Source organism: Diceros bicornis, chromosome 8 (assembly GCF_020826845.1).
Source record: "Diceros bicornis minor isolate mBicDic1 chromosome 8, mDicBic1.mat.cur, whole genome shotgun sequence".
Lineage (NCBI taxonomy): Eukaryota > Metazoa > Chordata > Mammalia > Perissodactyla > Rhinocerotidae > Diceros > Diceros bicornis.
Window position 1 is genome coordinate 57,189,820 of NC_080747.1, and position 16,135 is coordinate 57,205,954.

Genomic DNA, 16,135 nt, shown 5'->3' on the forward strand with positions numbered 1-16,135 from the left:
TCCATGCCCATCTTCCTCTATTTTCTATGTGGGACGCCTGCCACAGCATGGCTTGATAAGCAGTGCGTAGGTCCCTGCCCGGGATCCGAACCCTGGAACCCTGGGCTGCTGAAGCAGAGCTCGTGAACTCAACCACTACCCCACTGGGCTGGCCCCCAGAATCAACATTTTTTAAGCTATAAAACAAAACAAAAAACCTAGAGGAAACTAATAAAATGTTCTTCCTTAAGAGAAACAATATAGGGTAGCAATTAGGAGCTTGACCTCTGGAGCCTGAATTTAAATCCCAGTTTCACCACTTACAATGTATCTTTAGTCTACTTAACCTCTCTATGTCCCAATTTCCTCACATTGAATAATACATGATTTAAATAGTTAAACCATATAACACATTTAGGACAGCACCTGGTAGGTAGTAAGTGCTTAGTGTTAGTTACTATTAATCCCTTAAAAAAAACTACTCCATTGAAAGAGTTAATTTTCTCCTTGGTTCTGCCATAATGGTTCTTCAACCAGAATACCTAAGGATCAGTTGGTAAGTTTCAAATGCAGCTTCCTGGGCCCTTCTTCCAAGATTCTGATTTAGCTGGCCTGGTGTGGACCCAGGGATCTCTATTTTTAACAGGTACCTCAGATAATGCTTATCCAGGTGGTCTATAGAACACATTTTGGGAAACACTGCTCTGTGCACACTGATTTCTAGGTTTCTCTTAGCTAATCATGTAGACATATGAATGAATGAAAATTACAAGAATGAAATATGATGTAGTATTACCATGGGACTACAAAACCTCGAGGGTAGCCCCACAAGAATCTGTTGAAAGCAATGGACCTTCCCCTAGAACAGTAACATAGGTCTAATCACATTTTACATACCACGTTGGTGGGTTCCTGGACTCTGAAGCCAGGAGTCCTTAGACCTCAGTTAGGAAACCTTGGACTAGGGGACTTTTCTTTTTACCATTAAGCATTGCTTTATATGGCCTGTGTTAATACATAAACTAGGAGATCACCTTACCATGGGTGGGATGGGATTATTCAAAGTAGGTAGATGACTGAACAGAATTTTATTGGCGTCTAGAATTTTTTTACATTTATTAAATGAGCTCTTTTAGATATACTTAAATTTCTAATCACACCACACTTGAACATACACAAAAAGCGAAATCAATGCCAAATAAATAAGTGTATTCCTTAAACTTTATACTCAGTCCAACTTCTCTGAATCAGTTCTATCCAGGGTCCCTGATGGGCGCCGGGGCCACAGGATCAAAGAATTTTGATAGGATTTTAAAAAAAGGAAAGGGATTTTTAATAAAAAGGTGTGGGAGGTGGGGTCTGAGAACTACTAGAAGAATAATCTGTTGTGTGTTGTAAAAAGGAGAAACTCAAAGATGTCAACTTTGGGAATAGACACATTGGTAGAAGAGACAGACACACTACAGTTAGAGTGATTAACTGCTTAGTTAGGATGCTATGGGACCCCAAAAGAGGCATGGACCTCTCTGTATAAGGAGGGCAGAGAAGATCTGTGTGAGTAGAATCTTGGGGGGAGAGTGGGTGTGGCAATAGGGAGTGCCAAACACGGTCAAGTTTATCCAAAGGCAACAAGGCGAGGCAAGGTAGAAAGATAATACTGGAAACCTGGGGAGGGGTTAGATCCTGAAAGACCTTAAGGAGCTTAGATTGTATCCCAGATATGCAGAAGGCAACCAAGGTTTTTAAGAATCAGTGTGACATAATTAAATCAACCTTCAGAAAAGTAAATTACTCATTCTAGCTGCTGCAGAGCAATGGAATTGGAATAGATTAAAAAGAGAGGCGGGAAAACAGCTAGGAGTCCTTTGCAATAACATAGGCAAGAAAAGATGAAGATTTCAATTAAAGCAGAGAGGAAAAATTAAGGGACAAATTTGACAGATATTTAGAAGAGAATTTGAAGAAGAGCACATGAGAATTAGAACTAACTGTGGATAAACTCATAGAGGGTCAGCAAAAACAACTAACCAAATAGTTTCAGCAACACTTAAGATATTAAAACTCTAAATAGACACAATATATAAGCTCCTCTAGGGTAGGCCTCTTTTTTTTTAAAGATTTTTATTTATTTATTTTTTCCCCCCAAAGCCCCAGTAGATAGTTGTATGTCATAGCTGCACATCCCTCCAGTTGCTGTATGTGGGACGCGGCCCCAGCATGGCCAGAGAAGCAGCGCGTCGGTGTGCGCCCGGGATCCGAACCCAGGCCTCCAGCAGCAGAGCGCACGCACCTAACCGCTAAGCCACGGGGCTGGCCCTAGGGTAGGCCTCTTGAATGCTACTTCTCCACAGTATACACAAGGAACACAACTTGGCTGTTAGCTCTTCATAAAAAAGATATAATTATCAAACTATAAATCAAAATAGTCCCTCAACATGTTTTGTTTTCTGTTATAAAGGTAACACATTCATTATAGACTATTTGCAAATACAGAAAAGTAGAAAAATGGAAAAAAATCCATATTTCTACCACCCAAAGAAAACTGCCATTGTTTGATCTAGACTAAATATATTGCTTAAGATAAATATATTTCTTAAGGGTGCATTGTACTCTTAATAAGAGTATTGCATTAAGAGTAGTGGTTATATTTGTTAAGAGTATTATAGATACAGTAAACATGGAGAGGAGGTATATATTGACTAAATACTTTTGTAATTAATGTTTTGGAAAAATAAGTCAACAGTCATCAAAACCTAGTACATAACGCAAAAGTAAGAACAGAGGACTCTTCAGAGAGCTTTCACACTGAGGCTTTGTATTAACTAATTAGTATAAATAAATTTCTGCATTTATTAAAATCAGAAGTTTAACATGAAGTCTTAAATTGAGTGTCTTGTTTTCAAATAAGACTTTTCTGAAGTACCACACAATGAAAAACAAACAGCTCAAGAAAGCCATTATTTTAGCATCATAATAAGCGTATGTACTATAATGAAAAAGAAATATCAAAAAAAAGGTATCTTTTCTCTGATTACAGCTCTGAGAAGCTTATGCTAAAAGTACATCTATGACATTGATCTCTAAAAAGTTTTGTAATACATTCTAAGTGTCCATCCTTAAGATCACCAAAAGGTTTCAAAAAACCAAACGTGGATAACTAAAAATAAAATGCAGATAGAGTTGAAAAGCACCTCTGGCTTTATTTCACAAGAAAATTAATAGAGCTTGATTCTTATAGTAGCTTGGCTTTTGTCACTTTAAAACAGTATAAGAAGATGATCTGTGCATTTTCAAGAAGGAGCAACATGTTTAGGCTTGTTTTAATAATCTTGGCGTCCCTAAACGTGTGTAGCAGCTGAATCAGCCCTTTATGTCACTAAGGCTTATGCAGGGCTGTGATCACAGTATTGATCCAAAAGCTAAAAGCATAAGAAACTAGGAACTTGGAGTACCATCTACCTTTAAAGAAAATGCTCATAAATAGCCTTGCCTGTAAATTTTAAAGGACTCATATTTCAGCTGATTTTCTATATTCATTACACTGTCATTTAATTAATGACATAAAGCATAAACAGAACTCTTTTTAAAAGTAGAGAGGCATAAAAAACCCAACATACTGCAAGATTCCACAGTATGTCAATGTTCCTAACACCTATAGGTATCCTGGCTAACTAGAAAGGAGAAAGCTGGCAGTTTAGACTCATACTTTGCTACTCATGGCATTTCAGACTTTAATCCAGTGACTCCCTTGGCTGATTATCAGCCTTTCTCAACAGTGATTTGTGAGGACTCTGCTCTCCTTTCTTCTGCCTACAGTGGAATAAGTGTATATGCTTGTCAAATTCTTTACAAAAACATTGCAAAATATCTGTGAAGGAAACTGACAAGAATATAATGATACTTAGAAATTTCTGCATGCAAACTCAAGGTAAAAGATCCAGTTAAGGATGGGTGTTAAAACCATATAATACATCTAGAATCTTTTAGTTTTTCTCTTCAAGGTATTACACAGTTCATAATTTCTAAAAGGCAAATGTTTTTGGATTCAGCCTCACAAAGACCAAAATGAAAAGGCCCAAGAAACTTCCAAAATGCTAAAGATATGATGCAAATGCTTTTTTTCTCAATTGATTTTGTTTTTATTATTGTAAGTTATATGCTGTTTTGCCAAAGTGATAAAATATAGCTAATAATAATTTTACCCTAGGCCAGACCCTGTTTTAAAGGCTTTACTTAGGGTCTGACCCAGTGGTGTAGTGGTTAAGTTCTCGTGCCCTGCTTAGGCAGCCCCGAGGTTTGCAGGTTTGGATTCCAGGTGCGGACCCGTGCGCCCTCTGTCAAGCCATGCTGTGGCGGGGTCCCATATGAAGTAGAGGAAGACGGGCACAGATGTTAGCCCAGGGCCAATCTTCCTCAGCAAAAAAAGAGGAGTATTGGCAACAGATGTCAGCTCAGGGCTAATCTTCCTCAAAAAAATAAATAAAATCTTTACTTATATTTCTTATGTAACCCTCACATCTCTATGAGCAAGTAACATAATCACTTTTGCAAAAGAGAAATCCAGGCTCAGAAGACAAATAACTTACTGAAGTAGGCAGTAGCGCTGGCATCAACAGGTTAGGGAAATCACAGAAACTGAAAATAGACCAAGAAATTTTCTGACTGCTTGAAGTTAGCTTCTCGTAAACATCTTTTTAAATACTTCTTGTTTAAAAGATTTAGTGAAAGTATTAGAAGTCCCGTGGTAATTTCTTGTAATTTCAAGAGTGATTTTCAGAGAATAACAACAATAAAAAGGTCATCTTTTCCTTTCAGAAAAGTACTGTATGACTGTCTCTACAAAGGGAAAGACAGACTAGAGAAAGAGGGAAAAGCAGGTGGGCAAAATCTAACACAACAGTGATTTTTAATTATGAGTCAACATGGATTCTATGCCAGCATTCTGCAACCCGAACACAAAGCTAATCAGGTAATAAATGCGGGGGCACTTTCACGTAATCTAAAGTGAAGAAAACAATAGTAACTGGAAATTATCCTTATTGGAGAAAAACATGTTTACTTATGAGAATTACTAGATCAGCAATCATTGATTCAAATATTCAAAATAAACCAACAGTGGCCAATTACTAGCGAGACATAGGCACTATGAAAGTGAAAACTGGGGACCTGTAATAGACGCTTGTCATATAAATACTAAGCTGTTTGGCTTCAAATGCACTCATGCGCACCCGGAACGCCGGAAAACCAGGGAGTTCGAGTCAAAGCAAATACAAGATTTCTATACAGCGCACACGACAGGGAACAAAAGAGGTGGTGGAAAGAAGACACCCAACTCTGGTTTCTCGCATAACAAGCTCATGAATCAAAACCGGGAATCAACGATTCAAGTTCTGGTGTGTGAAAGGCAAATGATACAGTTTAATACCCGGGGGGAGGGAGGTTCCTTTTGAAATTAGCTTTCGCCTCTTCTTCAGCCCAGATCTTTGTGCCTCCGTGCTACCGATGAAGTTAGGCGGTTACACACCAAAACGCCACTAGATATTTCGCCAGGTCTCCCACCTTTCAAGCACCAGGGGTGGCAAACACACCCGACCGCTTAAGAGGGCCGTGCCGGGGGCGGGTAAGGACGCAGCGCCAGGCGCCGTCTCCTACCCCAGGGTCGGGGGAGAGATCGGCGCTGCCGGAGGGAAGCGGAAGGTGGGAAGTGGGAAGAGGAGCACGCCGCCCCCTAGGGGAGCCGCGCCACAGGCCGGGGCCGGGGCGGGAGCGGCAGTCGAGACGAGGCGGCGGTAGAGAGACCGCGCCGTCGGGCGGGGCCGTCCCTCCAGCTGGCTCGGACCCCGGCGGGGCGGGCTGGAGACGGAGCCGCGGAGCCCAGACGCCGGCCCGTGGCCAAGGAGAAAGGTGGCGGCGGCGGTGCGGACAGGACGGGGCGGCGGCTCCCCGCCGTGACCCTCCGCTCCCCCGCCCAGGCCCGGGCGCGAGTCGGCGGCGGCGGCGGTGGAGGAAGGAGCGAGCATGGCTGAGACCTCGCCGCCGCCCACCGCCGGCGCGGAAAGTTGCAGCGGGGAGCCGGCGGGGGGCGGGGAGCAGCGGCCGGAGGAGCCGCGCCGCGCCCCGGCCGGGGGCGCGGACCCGGAGGGCGAGGCAGGGCCGCCGCCAGCCTCCCCGGCCGGGCAGTCGGAGCCCGACTCGCCGGTGGCCGCCCCCTTCTTCCTGCTCTACCCGAGCGATGGAGCCGCCGGCTTCTCAGCGCGCCCGCCGCCGCAGCAGCAGCGCTCCTGGAGGACCCCGCCGTCGCCGGGCTCCCCGCTGCCCTTCCTGCTGCTGAGCTACCCCAGCGGCGGCGGCGGCGGCGGCAAGCACCGTGAGTGGCGGGGGGAAGGGGGGCCTCGGCCGGGAAGGGGGGCCTCGGCCGGGAAGGGCCGGCCCGGCCCCGCGGAGCTCCGCCTCCTGCTGGGTCCCCGGAGCGGGGCGCGGGGCCAGCGGGAGGCAAGGGTGCTGGGGGCGGCTCTCGGGAAGCTCCTGAGCGGGGCCGCAGGGGGTGGCTGGGGTCCGGGCGCTGGATTATTTACCTCCGACTCTCCCCAGGCCGCAGGCTCCCGCCTGGCCCGGCCTCCCCTCCCAGGCCGGGCCGGGCGCTTGTCCTCGCCAGCCTCCCACGTGCTCGCCGGCTCCCGGCCCGGGGCCCCCGCAGGGAGCCTTCCCCGGAGAAGTCGAGGAGGGGGCGGCGCCCAGAGACCCGGCAGCCCCGCCGGTCCGCCGTCTGCGGGCTCCGAGCGCCGCGGCCGTCAAGTAGGTGTGGCTGCTGCGCCGCCGCCGCCGCCGCCGCCGGGGCGGCCTCAGTTGCACCACTGAATTTTTACGAGGATTCACTCCACACCCGTAAATATCACAGATCCGCGCCCCGGAATGGGAAGGGAAACCAGGAACGGTGCGGCAGATGACGAGAAGGGAATGTGTGGTTTTGGAAGGGCACCTCCCAGGATTATATCGTTTGGTAGGAAGAGGCCTCCACCTTTTAAAACCACTATCACGGGAGCCCTCTGAATGCAGCAGACCCCACTTTGTGCTGGGTCAGTCAACAAATGTTTATTGCTGCTTGTAATGAGCAGGGCAACGTGTATAAAAGACTCTTGGAGGAGTGGTAAATCTCGTTAAAAACAAAGACAAGATCTTCTAGTATGAAAATGTCACTGAAGATACAAGGCATAATACAAATGCCAAATAACTTTGCTGTATGAGTTCTGAAAAAGGAGAGAAACTTGCCTAGGGTGATGAGGGAATCTCTCTCTCACTTTCTCTCAGAGATAGAGCTAGAGATTCTTGTTTAGCTCCAAAGCAAACCTTTTAGCTGCTCTGCACTGCCAAGAAACTCTGACTTTGCCTTTTCTGCCCACTGATCCATCCCCTAGAAAAAGATTAACATTAGTTGACTGCTTCCAGTGTACAAGTGCTGTGATTTTCATAGTTAAGCCTCACGTCTCTGTGAGCCAAATATGATGCCACTTTTTCACATGAGGAAGCTGAGAATCAGCATGATTAAGTGATTTGTCCTGAGTAACAGGGTAAGAGAAGGACTGAAGTTGACCCCGATTCTTCGCCTTCCAGGTTCATGCTCTTTAAGCGAATACCAGACGTCCAAAACTGTCGTGGGGTGGTTCCTCCTAGGTTAGGGTCCATTGGATTCAGCTGGAAGTAGTCCAGTGTCACGGTTTCTTTATTGCTTACCTAGAAAGAGGGCCAACACTGACCGTGGACTGAGTCTTAGTACAACCTTAGTTTATGTGTTGGAGTGGTCTGCACTAATCTCCAGATGGGAGTGTCTAATCATGGCAGAGATGAGTCCTTTTTTATAAGCAGAGGAGGTAAAGATAATATTCTCAACACTGCTTTTCATTTTCTAAGAAATCTGCTTTCTACTTTTTGCTTTAAGCACAGCCTCTTTTTTCTCCTTAAAATTTTTTATTTCTGTGTAATCTGCTTGTTAACCATATCACTATGGAATGAAGACGACACTCCTATCAATTCTTTGTAACTCTGTGTAACAGTTCTGGTACAAGGTTGAGGTAGAATTTTTCAACTGTTGGCCAGTATCAGTTGTGGGGATTATCTGAATTTCAGTTAATTTTGTTTGATTCCTTCCTCTTATTAAGAGTTGGCTTTATTTTTTAAGTATTGTTAGAAAATTGGAGCCTAAGCATGATCAAGATCAGGAATAGAAGACTTAAAGCACAAGTTTCATGGGGTGATCTCTTAGTCTCTACCATAGTAGCAGATGTCTGGCACCATTTGTTAGCACAGAAAGTTCTAAGAGTTCCTCATGGGCCTTATGTGTGAAATAGTTGGTATGTAACTGCTCAGAAGAATTACGGGAAAAATACACGTGTCCCACTTCCACTGTTTTTAAAGACCAGTCACTGAGGACGTTTCATATTAGTAAAAGATCACTGATAACATACTTTATTCAAATATAAAATTGACTTAAAGTAGTTCCTGTTTTGGACTGTGAGTTTTTGTTTTTACCTGTTATTTTTATATGTACTTTAGAACCATGCATACTTAGAAAAAGAAATACTTTGGATATTAATAAAAATACTTCCTTGCTGCCCTGCAGAGTCAGTGCAATATTGCTTTCTAGGATGTACCTGGATATCAGAACTCCAGGTCTCCTGACTGTTCATTTGAACAACCTGAGACCAGACAGTTTTAAAAAGACTTCTCATATCAGCTACCAGGACAGTGCTTGGACTCAACCTCAACACTCAATGATTATTTGCCTCCTCACACCTAATTTTCAACTCTCGCTAATGTATTTGCCAAAGATATATAACAGATATATTAACTTTGAGAGACTGTATATTAAGGCAGTATTATCTTTTTTATTTTAGAAATCTTGATGTACTCAGAGATTTTTAAAGTTAACCTTTACAGTTGAGTTCAGAAGCTTTGTTTTAAATAACACTGATGAAGAACAGCAAAAATGTGTGGAGAGGAGGTACCCTAACTTTTCAGGGTTCATGATGTATACTGTTTCGGTGTAAAATCCTGTGGGAAACAATGTCCATAAAATATTCAGCGTGCTTAAATGCAATGTCAGAGAAGGCTTCTGAGGTGCCTTGTTGGATTATGTCCCTTTTTGAGTCTTTGATTGCTGGTAATCTGCTAAGTTTTTATGCTTCTAGCTTTTAAATCTCATATAAGTTTCTACCATGCCTTTTTTCCCATTGATTTATAAAAATTACAAGTAATGCGTAGATCTATTCTCATTGTTTAGATATTTTTATAATACATTGAGTCAAAGTGAACTTTCTTCTTTGTCCCCCCGACCCCCATCACCACCGTTTATTATCAGAGGATACTGCTTTTAAGTTTGGTGAGTTTTTTCCAGAACTTTTGCATGCGTTCACAGACGTGTGTGTTCATATTGCATGGGGGCTTTTCCACCTGGGTGTATGACCCTGCACACCAATTTCTCATCAACGTATGAGAAGTAGCTACTTGCATGTCACAGTGCGATACTTTTTTTTTTTTTGAGGAAGATTGGCCCTGTGCTAACATCTGTTACCAATCTTCCTCTTTTTCTTTTTTCTCCCCAAAGCCCCAGTACATAGTTGTGTATCGTAGTTGTAGATGGGACGCCGCCTCAGCATGGCTTGATGAGCAGTGAGTAGGTCCGCGCCCAGGATACGAACCGGTGAACCCGAGACTGCCAAAGTGAACGCACAAACTTAACCACTGTGCTACCAGGCCAGCACCCTAGATGCAATACTTTCTTTTTGTTTTGTTTTGTTTTGTTTTGTTTTGTTTTGTTTTGTTTTGTGAGGAAGATCAGCCCTGAGCTAACATCAATGCCAATCCTCCTCTTTTTGCTGAGGAAGACCGGCTCTGAGCTAACATCTATTGCCAATCCTCCTCTTTTTCCCTTTTTTTTTTTATGTCCTCCCCAAAGCCCCAGTAGATAGTTGTATGTCATAGTTGCTCATCCTTCTAGTTGCTTATGTGGGATGCCGCCTCAGCATGGGCGGACAAGCAGTGCATCGGTGCACGCTCAGGATCCGAACCCGTAGCGGAGTGCACGCACTTAACCGCTAAGCCACGGGGCCAGCCCCAAGATGCAATACTTTTAATGCCTTCCTTTTGCGTCCTAACTTAGAAGTCGTCTTGTGGATGGAAAGGATAGACAAGAGATAGCTTCTCCTTGGTGGTGGAGGGAAGAGGCCCTCCTGCCATCTGCACAGTTACCAGCTTCTATTGACAGTTTTTCTTTTCTTCTACCATCTCCCAGAGCTACAGCAAACATTTATGTTTAAGGCAATGCCTTGCAAATAGCCCATATCTCTGCCCTTGTCTTTTCTCTCCCAATTACAGCAGTGTACAAAAAAATTTGTCCCACTCACAAAGAAGCAGCTTTCTTTCTGTGTTTGTATGTGTTGTTTTGAGATAGGAGAAGGGCTAGGAGAGGAATAGAAAGCAGGAAAAAAACCCTTAGGAAGGACTAGCAGCGTTACTATGACTACCCACTTCAAAGTGGAGTGTACCTAACAGTGAGTGCCTTGACTGAGCCCTGGGAAGTGCAGAGAATGAGGCTTCTAGAAGCAGTCAGCTGTTTCTCACAGACATACTTGAAGAATTCATGATGTGGAGGAGCTTTTTCATTTAAATATAAACCCAGGAATGAATATTTAAGGGGAGAAAATCGATTTTATGTTCACGATTTCATACACACAGAAACAATATAAGGATATGTATATGTTATACACATATGTATGCATATATAATTTATGTGTATATGTATATATTTATGTGTATGTGTATATATTTATTCATTGATTTTGGTTTATTCTCCATGGACATTTCTGTTGTCTTTCTCTCTCTCTCTACCTTCTTTTTTCATTGTTTAATAGTACTGTAGAAAACCTTATACCTGGTCAGGAGTTGAATACACATTAATCAGTTCAGCTACTGTAGGCTTCTTAAATTTTGAAAGTACTTTATTCTGTTTTGTAAATATAGAGGTATCTGCCCAAAGCTGGGAGGTATCAGGGGAAGGGTTGAACCAGCAGAACCCGAAACTTCTGAGCATTCACCTTAATACTAGTAGTTTTCGAAACAGCAGATTGATTTGTGACTTTTTTGAGATAGCTTTTTGGTATAATTAATGTAGAGCAGCCTCCCCATTTATAGTACTCTGATTCACAAATCTGTTAGCCTACAGTTCTTTTCCAATTGTGTCGAGAATGCAGAGAGCCACTTTCTAATCCATTAAATGCTGTTTTGTCAAATAGCAGATATAAAGGCCTATAAAAAAAAGGAAAAGAGCCGGCCCTGGTGGCCTAGCCATTCAAGTTCGGCATGCTCCGCTTCCCAGCCCAGGTTCCGTTCCCGGGCGCGGAACCACACCGCTCATCTATCAGTAGCCACGCTGTGGTCACAGCTCACATAGAAGAACTAGAAGGACCTACAGCTAGAATATACGACTATGTACTGGGGCTTTGGGGAAGAAAAGAAAAAAGAAAAAAACTGTCAGAAACGTAGCATCTTCTGACAGTAAGTAATTGTAGATTAGTGACTACCAGAACTGGAGTTCAACACTTAAGAGTACAGATGGCCCCAACTTACAATGGTTTGACTTATGATTTTTCGGCTTACTGATGGTGCAAAAGTGGTATGTATTCAGTAGAAACCGTACTTTGAATTTTGAATTTTGATCCGTTTCCTGGGCTAGCGATATGCGGTGCATACTCGCTCGTGATGCTGGGCAGCAGCAGCAAGCCATAGCTCCCAGTCAGCCACGGGATCACAAGAGTGAACAACTTATAGACTTATATCCATTCTGTACCCAGACAACCATTCTGTTTTTCACTTTCAGTACAGTATTCAATAAATTACATGAATTATTCAACACTGTATTATAAAATAGGCTTTATGTTAGATGATTTTGCCCAACGGTAGGCTAATGTAAGTGTTGAGCACGTTTAAGGTAGGCTAGGCTAAGCTATGATGTTCAGTAAGTTAGGTGTATTAAATGCATTTTGGACTTAATGTTTTCAACTTATGATGGGTTTATCGGGACAGAACCCCATCATAAGTCGAGGAAGATCTGTATCTAAATGCAGGTAGGTCCTTTCCACACACAGCTGAAATGACTTGGGACATCCTGAGCTGCTGAGGTACCTGAGCTGGGTCATGCCCCCATTTCCTGCCTCATGACTGAACAACCTGTCTGCCGCTTGCCTTCCTGATTCGGCTTTTATCACCACTGCTGCCTAAACTCTCATAGTTTGTCTTCCCAGCCAATTTCTCCCCTTCTGCCTCCTTTCTTTTGTTTTTACCTACTCTAATGGCCTGGCATTGTCAAAAAGTCACATCACGCTTCTGATTGACAGAGTAATGATTTCAGAATATTAAATGTAATCTTTGAGTCTGACTTTGTTTTGGCTGCTCCCCTTTGATAATCATAGGTTTATTCTTTATAAACGGAGTTTTCTTTTCTCTTATTTCTGATCTTCACTTCATTCTGGATACCAGAGGATCCTAAAAGGCTCTTCATTAGATAACAAAACTTTTACTGTAGTTCTGTAACCCAAACAATTACGAATAAAGAATGTGACTAATAAGATAATAATAGTACTTAGTGGCTACCATTAATAGAATATTTTTATGTGCCAGGCAGAGAGCTAAAAACTTCACATGTATCAGTGCTTATCAATTTTTTGTCATATTTGTAAGAGGTATTTCTTTAAATTTCAGTAGATAGAAGAGCCAATACATAAAACTACTCCCTTAACAATGAAAACTGAAAAAAAATATGGGAAGAAGGAGTCCATATAGAATTCATATAAGTGGATGGATGCAACATATGTTTTTCATCAGAATATTTTGTTCAGAGTCTCTAAGTGACTTACCTAAGTTATTATAAAATACAAAAATTCTGATAATCTTGTTTGTATTCTGGAGATACAGATTCTGTGGTTTTAGGAAAGGTCTTATCTCAAATTTGAGCACATATCAGAATCACCTGGAGGTAACACAGATTTCCGGCCCTATCCTCGGAGGGTTTGTTTTGTTTTGTTTTTATTGAGGTATAATTGGCGTGTAACAGTATAAATTTCAGGTTTACAACATAATGATTCAATATTTGTATATATTGCAGGTTTTTTTTTTTTTTTTTTTTTTTGTGAGGAGATCAGCCCTGTGCTAACATCTGCCAGTCCTTCTCTTTTTTTTGCTGAGGAAGACTGGCCCTGGGCTAACATCCGTGCCCTTCTTCCTCCACTTTATATGGGACGCCGCCACAGCGTGGCTTGCCAAGCAGTGCGTCTGGTGTGTGCCTGGAATCTGAACCTGGCGAACCTCAGGCCGCCACAGCGGAGCATGCGCACTTAACCGCTTGCGCCACCGGGCCCGCCCCATTGCAGTTTTTTTTAACTGAAGGACAGAATGAATTCATATTCCTGAATAGTTGGACTCCAAAGCTCATGTTCTCAATCACTGTATGCTCCCCCACCAAAGCCTTAAAGAAACCAGTTTGGGTGGAGGCCAGTAAAGGTCCCTGGGTGGGAGAGCAGAGGAAAGGTGGCAAAGAAAGCAACTTTTCAGACTTAAAGACTAGTATTGGCCTCAAAACATATTCCCCTGACTTATTCTGTCTTGCATCTTTTTCCCTTTTTGACTTTTTTTTTTTTTGTGAGAAAGTTCAGCCCTGAGCTAATATCTGCCGATCCTCCTCTTTTTGCTGAGGAAGACTGGCTCTGGGCTAACATCTCCACTTTATATGGGATGCGGCCATAGCATGGCTTGACAAGCAGTGCATTGGTGTGTACCGGGACCTGAACCCCGGGCCACCACAGCGGAGCACACACTTAACCGCTACACCACCAGGCCAGCCCCCTTTTTGTTTGACTTTTAACAGAAATCTGTGTGTTCAAGAGGTAGAGTTTTATAAAGAAGCAAAAAAAGGCATATTTTTCTAGTGTAGGTTATAGGTAGTAAGAAGTCTAGGTGGATGATGATAAGAGTGTAGCAGAATTAACTGGATGAAATAATATTTCCTTGTTGGCCAATATTTTTGAAAATTCCTTAAATAATTAAAAGAGTTGCCGAAAAAATATGCTGCCTCTGTATTATTGCAGAATAGGTAACCTGTAGCTATCATAAATAAAAGTAGAATACCATTTCAATGAATTTTGCAGGACACCACAATTGTTATATTTCTACCCAAACCTTATCAACAGTGAAACTTCTTACAGTGCAAAATGGCTCGTATGAGCTTTAAAATTTATTTTGGGAAGTCAGTAGTGCACCATAAGCATTAAAGAATTGGCTTGAAATTATGTAAAAGGAAATGCTTTTAGAGTTACAAAGCAGTGGTACTTGAGAGGGTAAGTATCATTATGGGCATGCCCCCTGTGTAGCTATGTTTGAGTAATTATGAAAAGTTCGTAGTCTTCCTAAAACATCAGGAGGTGAAGGCTGGTGGCCAAGGTGGTATTCCTCACAGAGCCCTTCTTGGCGACTGTCTGGTTCTAGACTTGCTCCATACCAAATGGAGATGACACTCAACATGTGTCAGAGGAGGCGGCATGGAGGGTGGGGTAGAGGCAGGAAACTTGGAAATCTCATAATCCATAGGAAAGGCGAAATTGGCAGGCTGTGACAGCAAGAGGCACATAGAAAGCAGAAGTTGCTTTAACATGTTGCCTTTTAGAATGTGGTTGCTCTAACTTGACAATCTGTTTAGGGACTCTCCACAGATGTTTATCTGCGTCTGCTGCCTTTTTTATGAACTTAGGAAATCTGTGAATGCTTGGCAAAATTCTGACCGATCTCTCTTCTTCCCTCCTCAAGGCCCAAGAGATGCCCCAGCATACCCTTTGCTCAGATTCCCTTTTTACTTTCCTCTACCTCAGTCCCATGAACATTCATTCTTGCTGACTTTCATTTCATGTGATGACAGGGTTTTGGTTTTTTGTTTTTTTTCCCAGAACTCTCGAAGGCAGATGAACTTATTTTAATGATGATAATGGCTGACATTTACTGACTGCTTACTTTGTGCCGAGCACCATACTAAGCATTTTACTTACATTACTTCATTTAACTCTGAAGTAGTTAATACTATTATCACCATTTTGTCAGTGAAGAAACAGGCACAGAAACAAGTAATTGGCCAAGGTTACTCAGCTTCTAAGTGGTGGATCTAGGACTCCCTGTGGGCTTGCTGACCCCAGGGTCCACATGCTCTCAGCCTCCTTCACCATATCTGTAACTGGAATCACGTCCTGATGGGAAGCTCCTTTTCGGGCAGCAGCAGGCCTTTAGTTCCTTGTTCTCCTCAGTAAAGCCCTATTTGCTAAAAATGAATCAATGAATGTGAAATTCACAAGTCACCAATTTAATAGAGAAAATAGTGATGTATGTAAACAACACTGAATAGCCATCTGTGTAACAGGACTTAGGAATTTCTTAAACACCTGTAATTGTCTGTTTCGTGTCTATTGCCTTGCTCTTCATATCCCTAGTGAATATGAAGTTGGTGCCTTATACATGTTAAAGGAATCAGTCTGTTATGGACAGATGAGTAAAGCCTGTGTTAGAATGACCTGTTTGTTGGTGCATAAATATAGCTTGATTTTATAGAACTTGGGAGTTTTTATGGTTGAAGTGGAAGAGGAGAGTGCAGATATACCTTTGTATACAGAGTGCTTTAGAGTTACATATACCAACAAGTGTCTATTGAGAGTCAGGTACGTGGTAGCTACTATTTTAAGCAAATGTACAATGGTGGGCAAAGCAAGCAAAGTTCTTCTCATGGAGCCTATGATCTTTGTGAAGCTAGTTATTTAGTTTCATTTAGTTTCATTTTATAGCTGAGTAAATTGAGACGAGAAGGATAAATTTTCCAAGATGATCTACTAAGTGATTGGTAGCTTTACATCTGCATTTCATTGCCCACTGCCGCAGAGCCATGAAATCAGTTTTAGTTATTAAGGTAGGAGTTATTTCTAGTCTTATGCTGGTTAATTTTAACAGGTAAAAAGATTATGCATTGTAATACTCCTGGAGGTGTTTGTTTCTAACAAAATAATGGTAACTCAACTTCTCAGGTATAATCATTTTATCATACTTATTATCATCCTTGGCTAATATCTACAAA

General features: G+C 42.5%; 1 protein-coding gene across 2 annotated transcripts in view; it reads left to right on the plus strand.

The window, feature by feature from the left end:
- The first annotated feature begins 5,781 nt into the window (after positions 1 to 5,781).
- The window catches only part of RUFY3 (RUN and FYVE domain containing 3), an 87,134-nt gene continuing 76,780 nt past the window's right edge, over positions 5,782 to 16,135 (plus strand). The window contains exon 1 of one of the 2 annotated variants that reach the window (XM_058547229.1): positions 5,782 to 6,346. In XM_058547229.1, coding sequence (XP_058403212.1) covers positions 5,998 to 6,346 — 349 coding nt within the window. In that variant the 5' untranslated portion in view covers positions 5,782 to 5,997. The remainder of the gene's footprint in view (positions 6,347 to 16,135) is intronic. The other variant, XM_058547228.1, reaches the window with a different exon arrangement.